Consider the following 13,390-nt stretch of genomic DNA (forward strand, 5'->3'; position numbering starts at 1 on the left):
CCATTGCACTGCTCAGAACAAGGAAACGTGTGCAACCTCGTAGCTATTTGTGTGCAAACACAATTATAAACGCTGCGGAGAGTGAATCAACACTTAACTCCCACTTTGAAAAATGCTGAGAAAATCACATCTAAATGAATGAATGAACTCAACATGTTTGCAATAGAAAATGAAGAAAAGCCAAGAGGGGAAAACATACCGCTTCCTCCGCGCAGTGGAATTCTACAGTATGCCGTGGCTGGCATGAAGCGTCACTGAATGCACGAACCCCTCCACGTTCTTCTACGACCATGGACCATCACCAGCACACCAGGGAAAGGCCCCGGGACCTTCGGAGCTGTTGAGCTGGATGGAGCTGGCAGGAGTTGGATCTGCCTAAATCGAAAGGGTATTTTCTGACTTGGCCATCCCTGGAAGGTAGGAAGCAAAGTGATCAGTTTTGCTTTCTCCCTTTTCAAATAAACAGGGCAGTTGTTAAACCAGAGTGAATCCGATCCCATGTGGCTTTTAGAGCAGTCAGCAGCATTCTGAGACAGGCAAACGTGTAAACAGAGCCTTGTAACTCGAGACCGGAGCAGAACTGCCATAGGAAGAGTCTGTGGGCCCCGTGCCAAGGAAAATGAAACGTTAGCCTGGGCCTTTAAACAGAGTCATGTAAAAGCAGAGTGCATATTTGTTTAACACACACACACACACACGCACACACACGCGAGACCTCTCTCTGTGCCAATACCTTCCTGAACCCAGCTGAACAAAAGCCGGAATCCTTGGAAACGGGGTACAGAAGCAGTATTGCTTGCATGGTCTTACTCTTTAGTGTGGAACACTTTCTGCTGAACATAGAGAGGTTTTTTCCCGTCTTTTCTTCTATCCCTTTTTTTTTTTTTTTTAAATTTTGGCCCAAGTTAATTACAAAGTATGACTGTGAAAATAAAATAAATGAGCCCATTCCACCCATCCCATATCTGAATTCTATCATACGAGTTGCCAATTGGTTTTCTAATCCTCTCACACAATATCTGCTGTTAATTTGTCTGCTATTTCAAGAACTTGAAGACTGTCAGCAAAATACATGATGCATTACAAAACTTATAATTGGAAATAAAAACATCTGAAGCTTTTCTGACAGGGTAAACATAAAGTACCATTGCACTGCTCAGAACAAGGAAACGTGTGCAACCTCGTAGCTATTTGTGTGCAAACACAATTATAAACGCTGCGGAGAGTGAATCAACACTTAACTCCCACTTTGAAAAATGCTGAGAAAATCACATCTAAATGAATGAATGAACTCAACATGTTTGCAATAGAAAATGAAGAAAAGCCAAGAGGGGAAAACATACCGCTTCCTCTTCCTATTTCAGCCATTTTGGAATTACGCTTCCTCGGCCTGATCTGATTTTCCTGCTACAGAACTTACACTTCCTCCACAGTTACTAAATCTGACAAATGACACCTGGGTCCACTCTAACGTGAAAAAATGTGCTCTTTGTTCCTGACCCCGTGGTCGGCCTAGAGCTCAGATTCCTGGACATGGGAAAGCCCCACTCATATTCATTAAACGCCACGGGAGCCCAGCTCTGCATGTCTGTGCAGAGAACAAGGCGCAGCGACCGCTCGACTCCCCAGCTGCTCCGCTCCGGTCAGAACAGGAGGACCTTCCCCTTCTCGCAGCTTGCTGCTGATGAATTAGGACGTGGGATTTTTTTTTTTCAGCACAGCATCTTAGTATTAAAAAAACAAATGACATGAGAAAAAGAAGAGGCTAATCAACGTTCAGCTGCCACGTCCCACGCGTGAGTTCATCGAGACCTGCCTGCACTGCAGAGCTGGCTGCGGATTCAGTAACCAAAACACAAAGACGGTGCAAGGACTCTGCCTCCCTCCCACCCCGGCCAGACCAGCGACGCCTAAGACAGCCGTGAATGTCAGACGTATTTGAATCTTGTCTCCTCTTCCTAATGGACTGTCTTCAGAAATGACGGCACGGAGCCGGGAGGGAGTCACAGAGGACTCCCTGGTGGCAGCGAGTGGCCACGGGGGATTGGAGACATCCGAGAGCATGTTTGTGCCATGTAAGGGCACAGCGTGGAGCTGACCTAATAGCCTGACCACACGAGGCCCTCTTCTGTCCCCCAGAAAGGGGACGAAAAAAATAATCATAAGTTAAGCAAATCTTGATGTAACTGGTGAAAGAAGGTATCTGATTTCTTTCTTCAGGATTTTTAAAAGAGTGAGATGGTGAAAGAATAGATTCAGAAGCCACAAAACCTGTCTTAAGGCCTCCTAAAACAGGGGTGACCCCGGGAACTGGACTCTTGCCCCCTTTCCCAGGGAGCCCTTCTCCTTCCTGGACCTGGGATCCCACCTATGTCTTCCTCAGTTTAGGTCCCCCAATTTCCCCAGGCCCATCACACCACATCCAAATCCTCTTCCTCAGACCTGACAATACCACAGCTTCCGCAGCAAACACGTAAGAATGCCCCAGTGTGTTCTAAGTTATCTTCTACGTACAAATTCCTGTCAAATTGTAAATGAGGAAGCACTACTTTAATTCTGCCGGCCTCTAGGTAGCTTTCGGCTGTGCTACAAGTTATAAACTTGTAATGAATAAAGGCAAATATTCCTTCTCTGGAGCCAACCAGGTCACAGTCATGCATTCTTTAAATACAGGAGTATTAGTTATTTTCCTGGCCTGACTGCAGTCACTTTTGAGAAACCTGTGAAAGGACAGAAAGCCTTAGTACCGGGGTTCTCATTCTTGATTTCTGTTTTTAAATGAAAACTGCTGGCAATAGCAGCAATTTAGAACTGAGTATTTCCTCCAGAAAAGCCACCAGAAAAGCATAGGATCCAAACTTGATCCATTTAGGTTATTTGGGGTTGAAATAGCTATCGGGTTACTAAGCACCCATCACCTCTAGCTGAATCTCAGGGAGGGAAAATTAAGATCCGAAGGCAAAAATGTGGTAGCTGTGGTCTAAATTCCCCCAAACTCTGCTTACACTGCATATCCATAAATACGTATTCCCTTGGAAAAAGTGTATTCTCACTTCCATGACCACTGAAATGGGGGACATTTGAGAGACACCAGGCCAGACCTCATTCCCTTGTTTCATAGCGTAGGCGGGGAGTAACGGATCATCCAATCGGCAGAGCTGGGTGAGGGCTAGAACCCAGCCATCTGACCCCGAGTACAGCAGCTCTCATTTATGGCGGAGGAGGACAGAATGCAGAATGGGAGCAGGAGCACAGTACCCCTCGTGTCTGACCCCGAGTACAGCAGCTCTCATTTATGGGGGAGGAGGACAGAACGCAGAATGGGAGCAGCAGCACAGTACCCCTCCTGCGCTATCATGGTCACGCGTGCCACACGCTTACTCTAGGCTAGGACAGCGTTGGCTGCGGATGCGTCATCTCTGACTTCGTGACAGCCGGGCGAGGGGGCAGCGTTCTCTTCCATCTTCTCAAGATGAGAAAACAGAAGCAGAGGTATTATGAAATGCATCCACAGCCCCAAGGCTGAGTAAGTGGAGAGATGGGGAACACTGCACAGAAACGCTCACTGTCCTAAATCCAGGTTCAGATTATCACCAGTCCTGGGAATGTTAATTTTAATAAAACACCTTCACAGTCGATCCAGACTCTACTGATGGCTCCAAAAATATACGATGAAACTGAAGTTTCTTTCTTGTCAACCTCTGTATTCTTGGTCAAAATGCAACATACAGCAATTCCAATGGATGGGGCGAATCCCAGTTAAAGGTCTCCATCATTGTAAAGAGGTTCTCCACAGGAAATAGTTCAAGCTTTGTGGAAATCCCAACACACATCATATGTAACAAAAACTCCAGGAATATTTCAGAAGACTAATGAATGCTACCTATTATTATTATTATTTTTTATTTTACCACCGTCTCCAACATTAAAATTAAAAGATTTAACTGATACTAATCCAGTTCGGATACAAACTGTGTCTGCAACCTGTACCACCAAAACCAGATCGCGACATCACATCTCACAACTGCATTACTTCATTTTCTTTTAAATTTCTTAAGATGCTACAAGATGTGCTTCAAGACCCCAAATCATTCACCACTGCTTAATCTGGTTTAGCCAAACCCGATCCTAAACAGATCTGAATGAGCTCAGATAATGGAGGAAGCTAGTTGCTGTCACCATTTCAGCAACTAGCAATCCCAAGATTTCTGCAAGTCTTCCTTCTCTTCACGAACAGCCTTCACTGTGCTTGCCTGTTGAAGATTTTTCAAAAGTGGTCCTAAATTATTGAAAAAAATTATCTTAATTTATATAGAGTGCTGATCTGCCAATCAGAGGTCACTCCTCACCAATTGCATCATCAAGAACCGGACGGTGAAGCTGGAAATGCTCTCTCTCTCTCCTCTGCCCTTTACCCAGAAATGCTGATGTCAACACCCCATATAACCCCAACATCAGTTTTCAGACTATAGCCTGACAGGGCTCATTTCGGCTGCTTATTCTCTTGCCCGTTACCACCTCCTAGTGCATAAGAAATAAATTAATGTACGTTAACAAAGTGGATGTACGCTGGCTCTGCAGATCATAACCACCAGTGACCACGCCGTCCCCACTGCCACCCCGCAGCCATGCGCAGGTCCTGGAGCAGACTTGCTGGGTTCACATCAGGGTGCTACTGCCTAAGAGCAGTGGGGATTCTTAAGTAGCCACTTTACCTTCTGTGCCAGAGTTTCCTCATCTGTCAAATGAGAATCGTAGTAATGCCCAGTTCTGAAAGTACTTGGAGGATTAAATGAGATAAGACACATAAAGGTCTGAGAACAGTGCCTGGTACAGAGGAGGTACCAATGGAGAGTTCGCCATGGCTGTCAGGTGGACTTTAAACACACATGTACTTCCTATGCCCACTCACCAGTCCTTCCAGTAAAGCTGGGGAAAAAATTACAGAATGTATCTCCGCCGTCAACTTTTCACAAACAGGGCACAAATAAAACTGGTGAAATGTCCACTCTGAATTCACTCGGCTTATCTTCTTCCAATCTTATCCTCAACTCCTAGGGAGGGACCGGGGCACTTTTCCAGATTAGGTAAGTGAAGTTCAGGTCTGCTTTATATAAACAAATAGCCCTCAGGGGGAAAAAAAAAACCCTAGAATACTCCTATATGGATGGTCATTCGTTCTAACACACCCATTTTATTTTATTTTATTTACTTTTTTTATTTTTTATTTTTTTTGGAGAGGTTTTTCGCTATAGGGCGTGTGTGCTCGCCAGCCAGACAGAGAGAGACATACAGACAGAAAGCGAGAAATCACCACCCAGGGGGGATGGTCATGCCGCAATCCCTTCTCCTTCATTCTCCTCTTGCAATGGAGAGTTCGCCATGGCTGTCAGGTGGACTTTAAACACACATGTACTTCCTATGCCCACTCACCAGTCCTTCTAGTAAAGCTGGGGAAAAAATTACAGAATGTATCTCCGCCGTCAACTTTTCACAAACAGGGCACAAATAAAACTGGTGAAATGTCCACTCTGAATTCACTCGGCTTATCTTCTTCCAATCTTATCCTCAACTCCTAGGGAGGGACCGGGGCACTTTTCCAGATTAGGTAAGTGAAGTTCAGGTCTGCTTTATATAAACAAATAGCCCTCAGGGGGAAAAAAAAAACCCTAGAATACTCCTATATGGATGGTCATTCGTTCTAACACACCCATTTTATTTTATTTTATTTACTTTTTTTATTTTTTATTTTTTTTGGAGAGGTTTTTCGCTATAGGGCGTGTGTGCTCGCCAGCCAGACAGAGAGAGACATACAGACAGAAAGCGAGAAATCACCACCCAGGGGGGATGGTCACGCCGCAATCCCTTCTCCTCCATTCTCCTCTTGGGATCTTGGGCATGCATGCACATGCGCCTGGCGTGAGTTTTAAGCCACCGGGTCCGGGACGCAAACCGCAGTTGACTACATGGGAGTCCAGCAACATAGCCGTTATGCCAACTGCTGGTTCCCAACACACCCATTTTAAAAATGACAACCTGACCCAACGGGGCTAAGTAACTTGCCAACTTCACATAACTAAGCCATGGCAGAGACACAGCCAGGAAAAGGTTATTGTCCTAGGCAACTACTAGCCACTCTTCTAAGCCCAGTGCAAGCCTCCCCTATGCACTTTTCATCACACCCCCTGAAGTAGGAATTCAGTTCACCATCTCGGAGATGCAAAAACTGAGGCTCAGTCCCTGTGCAGTAACTTTAAACCTGACAACTGGCAGGGGCCAAGATCGAGTGGCTTCCTGTCTAGCCTCAAAGGGTGTGTGCTCGCTTCGAGTTTTCTGGAGCTTAGTTCTGCGAATTCAACTGTATATCAGCCTTGTCTGGAGAGCTTAAACAAAAATACAGATTCTAGGTCCAGCAGATGGCATAACGGTCACGTTGCTGGACTCCCGTGTAGTTTACCATGCTTCGAGTCCCAGGTCCAGTGGCTTGATATTCATGCTGGGTGCGTGTGTGTGCATGCCCAAAATCCCAAGAGGAGAATGGAACAGAAGGGATTGCAGCGTGGCTATTTACCCTGGGGGGTGCTTTCTCTCTCTCTCTCTCGCTCTCTCTCTCTGACTTTCCAATGAGTGCACATGCTCTGTGGCAAAAATCTTTTGGGGAAAGCAGATTGCTGAGCTATATCTCAGAAAGGTTACCAGGGACTCTGGGGGTAGAGCTTCATAATCTCTATTTCTATAGGCCTGGTCCTTGTGATGTGCAGAGAGATCTGAGAAACCCTAATCTAAGCAAGATATTTCATGACTGCTTCCAGTATAAAATGAGAGGGAAAGAAGTTACCTAAGGTTGAAGGAGTGTTCAGAGAGGCCAAAGCGGGGTGAGGGGTGACACAGTGGCCTTCTCCTCTCACATCCTCTGTGTCACACAGACACGTATGCCACTCCTCCCACAAACGCAGATTACCTCCCAAAGCCCTGTGCCCGCTGCTCCTGCCTGCAGGAATCTGTGTCGCTGTGAAAACAAGTGTGGCATCCCGGAACAGCACGGGGTGTGCGTTCTGCGGGAAAGGCAGCGGCGAGGGTCCCTCCCTAAAACCACGTTTGCTTAAAGCAGCTAACCCCGCGCCATGCGTCCTTGGCCCTGCACTGTTACATGGAACGGGGAAACGGTTTGAACGGACACTTACCAAGGTGCTCCGTATAGCCTGAATCCCTTCACCGTCACCTCCGAATCTTGTAAGTAAATGCTGTTTGTCAGGAGGGACTGCACATTGTCAAAGTCCTCCGGTTTCAACTTGGACACAGAGGGGAAGCGGTAGTAGTCCTGTTTAACAAGGTCAGCCATGAATTCCTTATCGAATGTCAGTTCATGATTCCCAGCAATCACTATTTTATATTCATATGGCAGGTTTCCTGAAAGAAAAAAAAAAAAGCACCAATTAGCACATTCATTTCCCATCACGGAGTCTAGCAGCCCGGATTGTGTGGCCAGCAGATAGCACACCCAAATGAAATATCTCACACATTCCTTCTATTTCCACAGGAGCCAAAATCCATGATACCCCTGTATGCTAACAAAAATGACAATAAACGGGAGACAGGAGTCTGCAAGGACGCTAAAAAGCTACGAGGAAGACATTGCGTTTTCTACTTCCATTTCCATCTTCCGTATTGCTACAGATTCACTGCGACGAAGCCACGCTTTAAAATTAGCCAGTAAAAAGCACTTTAATCGCAATCCATAAGAGAAGATCTGGATGTGGCTTGGTCCTCAAAAAATAAACCAACCAACCATTCTTAACGACTCAGAAAACTGCCAGATCTGTAGGATCTCCTTCATACAGAAGTCAGGGCAGTACCAAGCCTTCCACAATTTACATAAATGAAAAGAACCACAGTACAATTTCATATTGCAATCCAATTTTAAGTTTATTTTTTGGCTTGTGAAGAAAGAGAACATTATTATAGGCCCCCTGATTAGAAGGCTAACTTTCCTCCCATTGGGATGGGAGAAGAAACTGTAAAGCTTAACCCCCTTTTAATATTTATAGTATGGAAATGCGAGTTCTCAGTGTGTGCTTTTTATGCAAAAGTTTCCCGATCAAAATGAGATAATTCTGGGAAGAAGAATGAAAGCTATAAAGGAAAACCCAAACACCAGACTTCTGCATAGATTTATAATGTTTGAATAAAGTACAGATCATACATATTAATAACCCACCACGGTATCATACGAACCGAAATCCAAAGGGAGATAGTGCCGGGCAGCTGTCCCCATCCTGAAATTAATGTCCTTTTCTCTACTCTGTCACTACCCATCCCTCAACCCACAACGTTGGACCAGTACTTTTATTTCATTTTAGAAGAAAAACGGGTGGGATAACAGTGCCTATAATCCCAGCTTCCTGAGGCTCCTGGGTCCAATGCAAAATTAATGTTTCCTGCTATTCCAGGAAGAATTAAAGTTACCACTAGCAGGAAATTGGATACACTTGTAAGAATCAGTCCTTCCCAGCAAGCAGGAGCCAATGATTTAATTAAGAAAGCTTAGTGGGGAAGACATTTTTTTTTTTTTTGGAGATTGGATAGCAAATTCTGTCATCAGTCCATTTGGATCTAGCGATGCAAACTGGAATGATTACGCCGAAGTCCTCGCTGTCTCAGCACACGCTGCGCATGTAGCTCCTGACACGGGAGTGTTTTCCTGACCACCAGATCACGTTTTGCAACTTTACTGATGTTAGCTTTTTATGTGTAGGTTTCTACTGGTCAAAAAAATTTGCATATTTAGCATGTGTGTTAATGCAGAGGCTTAAGAGAGAGATGAAGGCAATCTGATAGAAAATAACACTGTAGAGACATGAAACCAGAATGTTGAGGCCAGGTGTCAACAGACATGCATGACTCCTGGCCCGCCGTGCTAGGTGACAGCCTTTTGGTCGGTTATTTTTAAGGCTCTGTGGAGGCGCTCACAAAAAATAGGAAGCCTCCTTCAAACGCGTGTTTAGTGCAAGTCTGGCAGTTCAGAGTGTGACATACATTCCACGTTATTAGACAGAATGGTGATGACATTTTGCATGCCACCTGCACCTGAAGTGCAGAGGGAAGACATTTTAACAGGCCTGCGAACTCCCAGTGCTGCACCCACTGAAACTCGGACAGAGGCCCCATAATCCCAGCATCCTGGCTCTGTGGGCTCAATACCTTACTGCGGCACCTCCAGGCCCACTCGTGCTCCCAGACCAGAACAGCAATCTGTCCCAAAGGCATGAATCACTTTGTTTTGCTTTTCTTCCTTAATTGCAAGTGGGCACATGCACTCTTATCAGAGAGAGACAGAGACAGAGAGAGAGAAGGAGAAGAGCGAAGCAATTGCCAATGGGGCGTGGTCACACCACAACCCCTTCGCCTCTGTTTCTCCATCCCGCTGGGATTTGGGACATGCACGCACATGCACATGGGGCCAGGATTCAAGCCATAGTCAGCTATGTGGGATCTGGCTGCCTCAACCACTAGGCTTTAGAGCCAGCCTCTGCCCCGTGTCTCTGAGCAGAAGATCCCACTCGTACATGGCACTGCGGCTGCCTGGTGCCCTCCAGTCCTTCGTGAGGGTGGACTCGCGGAAGCCTCTCACCGTGAAGACCAGGCTTCTCCACTTGTCCTCACTGTAGAGTTTTGGTTCAGGCATGGAACAGGTGAAAGTAAGAACAGGGTAAAAAAAAGTACATTTTTTCCCCTTCTGACCAGTTTTAAAGAAAAGAAATAAAACGGAGGCAGAGTAAGTCTTCCTCAGGAAGACAGGTATTGTCAGTGCTTTTTAAACTGAATTTTGGAGACTCAGCATAAAGAAGTAGCCACCAAAATGAATAGCGTGGAGATGGCCCTGATGTTTGCCCAGCGCCGAAAGACTCATCTCCTTCTGGGAATCCAGTCGTGGCTTCTAACTTCCATCCTCTGTTCCCTGTGTTATGAGATTGTTTGACATATTTTCTTTTTTGCCGAACTGACCTTTCATCTATAATCTGCCAACCTTTATGTTTTCTGTGAAAAGTGTAAGCAGGGCAGCTGACAAATCTCCAGTTACTTGATGGCATTTTCGTTTTTCCAGACTAGATTAATTTGGAAGGCTCTGCCGCCAAGCTTCAAACTCCTTGGTATTCAAATAGCATCACTTTAAAATTGTCAGACAAAGATGCCCTGCCTTGGTCCATTTTATTCAGCTCAGGCCATCCAAGCTGAGCTGCGGGATAAAAAAGCAAGGCCACAGAGAGTTATTCTTACATGGAAAAATGCCGTGCTCTGAATGACCCAGAGAACTCTGTCAACTGATGGGTCCCCTTTTCCCAGTGGATGGTACCATGTTCTACTAAGTACATACGAGGTTATTTTAAGTGAAATAGATATAAACCATTCACAAGATGTCAGAGTTGTGTATGTTTTTTTTTTTTTTTTGAGAGAGATTTTCATTGTAGGGCGCGTGCGCTCGCCAGACACACAGAGAGAGACATAGAGACAGAAAGTGAGAAATCACCCCCCAGGGGGGATGGTCACGCCGCAATCCCTTCTCCTCCATTCTCCTCTCGGGATCTTGGGCACGCACGCACACGCGCCCGGCGTGAGTTTTAAGCCACCGGGTCCGGGACACGAACCGCGGTCGACTATGTGGGAGTCCAGCGACATAGCCATTACGCTAACTGCTGGTTCCCCAGAGTTGTGTATGTTTTAAAAATGCATATTTGGAGGGACCAGCAGTTGGCGTAATGGCTGTGTTGCTGGACTCCCATGTGGTCGACCGTGGTTCGCGTCCCAGACCCGGTGGTTTAAACTCACGCCAGGCATGTGTGCGTGCGTGCCTAAGATCCTGAGAGGAGAATGGAGGAGAAGGGATTGCGGCGTGACCATCCCCCCTGGGGGGTGATTTCTCACTTTCTGTCTCTATGTCTCTCTCTGTCTGGCGAGCGCACGCGCCCTATAGCAAAAACCTCTCCAAAAAAAAATGCATATTTGGAAAAATACAAAACAGTGAAAGCAATGATTTTTTTCTACTTTTATATACAAAAATAAGAGATAACTCAAGGAGAACTATGGAGGAGGAGGTAATTCACGGAATTACCTGTGGGAAAGTGATCATGGCAGCAAGTGGATGACTGGGACGCGGCCTGGTAGCCCACGAGCTCAGTTCAGACTGCAGACTCGGGCGAGGCCAGGAGCTCTTGGGCCAGCACGTGAGTCTCTCTCTGTTCTGTCTTCTGCTCTTGGTGTGTCACACAGACACTCATGAAATGAAAACCAACCCACACACCCATCCTCACTGGTCCTCACGCTCATCACCTCCTGTTCCCCAACAGCCAGTAGAACATTACCAGGTTCCTCTCAAGCACGCAGGGTCTCTCTGGCCCCGCCAAGGGACATGCTAAGCGTCCTCCAGCCACACAGATAATGAGGGGCGTGGGACCTCTCCACATCCTAGCCACTTCCTGGGAGACCCATCCGTGGGCATCTTCTGTCTTTCCAATAATCGTCCTCTTCACCCCACTCCTCTCACCCCATGAGACAGCTCCTCTCTGACATTTTAGGGCTCCCTACTGAATCCTCCTCCTCAGCGACTTTATGTTTACACACCTCGGGAAAACAGAAGCGAGGCACCCTTGACAGACACACGTGCATGCTGCACACTGTCGTGGGCGTTCTTGACCTTGCTGCTTCTTTGAGATGCTTCCCTATTAAACTTCCGGGAGAAGGGTTCTAGAAGCTCATGGTCAGTGGGCCAAATGCAGCACACGCAGCCATTGTGGTTAGCCCTCAGCTACATTTTGTTTGAAATAATCAGAATAGGATTCAGATGAGGGGCCAGCAGGTGGCATGGCGATGCTGGACTCCCACGTGACCTGAACCTGGTGGCTGAAAATCGCACAGGGCATGGGTGCATGCACCCCCAAAATCCTGAGAGAAGGGAGAAGGGATTGTGGCACGGCCATTCCCCTGTAAGGGTGATCTCTCGTTTCCCTTTCTCTGTGTCTCTCTGTCTCTCTCCTCCCTGCCGAGTGCACGTGTGACACCTGTTTTGCCTGACAGGCCACTTTATTACTAGATATAGCAACTTAGAGAGAAATGGTTGCTCAGAACTTACCCCGTGCAGTCAGGCTTCTGTTTCTATTCTCTTCCAAGAGCTTCTCTGGTACGTCTCTCCTAACTAACAGCGGTTAAAGTCAAGGCGTCTTCTGAATTCTCACCTCTTGGTCAGGCCACCGTGACGTCACTGTCCCTGGTGACGGACGCTGCCCTCGTCAAGGTCTCCTTCCTCTCTGACTCTATGTCCCTTCCTCTCGCTTTCTCCCTCAGCCTCTCACCGCCCAGCAGGTACTCCATCTGCTCTCCCCTTTCGTCTTCATGTCTACGCACACGATTGCTTCCTTCCTTGTCACGTTTCTAGTCCCCAGGGCTCCATTTTTAAGCTACCGCAATTCAAGGGTTAAGAGCAGCGACTCTGCAGACCGCTGGCGAGGACCTTGGACAGACTCCTCCTGCTCGGGAGAGCACACCCGCAGAACAGCGATGCCAACACCGCCTGCCTCGTGGGTGGTGGCAAAGGTAAACGAGACAAGCTTGGATGGCATCTGCATGGGGCAGAGTAGGCCACCAGGCACGTTAACAGACTACTCCAGTCTTTCAGTCCTGCTGTTCACGAGCAGCTTGCCTTCCCCAGACCTGGGTATGCGGCTCCTTGCTTTCCCTGAGCACCCAGGTACGTGTCTTCACGGTAGCAGGCGCACGGTCCACCTGTGCTGAGTAAATGAAGGGATGACTGAACTCCCATAATTCTAGCCAGGAGCTTCCTTGGATCCCAGGAACTGGGCTCGTCAGCTTGGGCTATGACAAAGTGGAAGCCAAGGTGACGTTTTCTTCCAGGCTTAATCCCTCACGTCCTGTTCTCTTCCCCAGACGGTTAGTTTAACCAACTATCCTCCAACCGACCCTTTTAAATGACGGTTTTTTCAAGCATAAATACTACCCTAAGATTCGGTGAGGGTTTAGCGAGACCCTACATGCAAAGAGCCTCCACAGTACCTGGCACTTCATTCACTCAACTGGCATCACCTGTGTGGCTGTTATTATTATTATCATTATGAAGAAAACTACTCTTCCCCAACTGCCTGTAAGCAGTCCTTAGTTTATCCACACATTGGATCACTCCTGGTGCCAGGCGCAACTTCCTGCTCTCAAAGAAAACCATCTGAAGATAAAAAAGAAAATTTGATGTTCTAATTCCTTCTATATGTCTTTCAAGCCCATGAAGGTATTATTAGGGCCAAGAAGGACCCAGGCATGAAGGAGGACGGGCCGCTGAGGCCTCCGACCTGTGCAGGGTAGACACACCGCCTGTCGAGCGAGC

At 47.0% G+C, this 13,390-nt stretch overlaps 1 protein-coding gene across 6 annotated transcripts in view; it reads right to left on the minus strand.

Moving 5' to 3' along the window:
- MPPED2 (metallophosphoesterase domain containing 2) overlaps positions 1 to 13,390 on the minus strand; it is a 185,343-nt gene that overhangs the window by 81,450 nt on the left and 90,503 nt on the right. For 5 of the 6 annotated variants that reach the window (XM_006140653.3, XM_006140652.3, XM_027772745.1 and 2 more), the window contains one exon: positions 7,185 to 7,410. In XM_006140653.3, coding sequence (XP_006140715.1) covers positions 7,185 to 7,410 — 226 coding nt within the window. Of the gene's footprint in view, positions 1 to 7,184; positions 7,411 to 12,127; positions 12,211 to 13,390 lie in introns of those variants that run through there. The other variant, XM_027772750.1, reaches the window with a different exon arrangement.

This window comes from Tupaia chinensis, unplaced genomic scaffold, assembly GCF_000334495.1.
Source record: "Tupaia chinensis unplaced genomic scaffold, TupChi_1.0 Scaffold000037_9, whole genome shotgun sequence".
Classification (NCBI taxonomy): domain Eukaryota; kingdom Metazoa; phylum Chordata; class Mammalia; order Scandentia; family Tupaiidae; genus Tupaia; species Tupaia belangeri.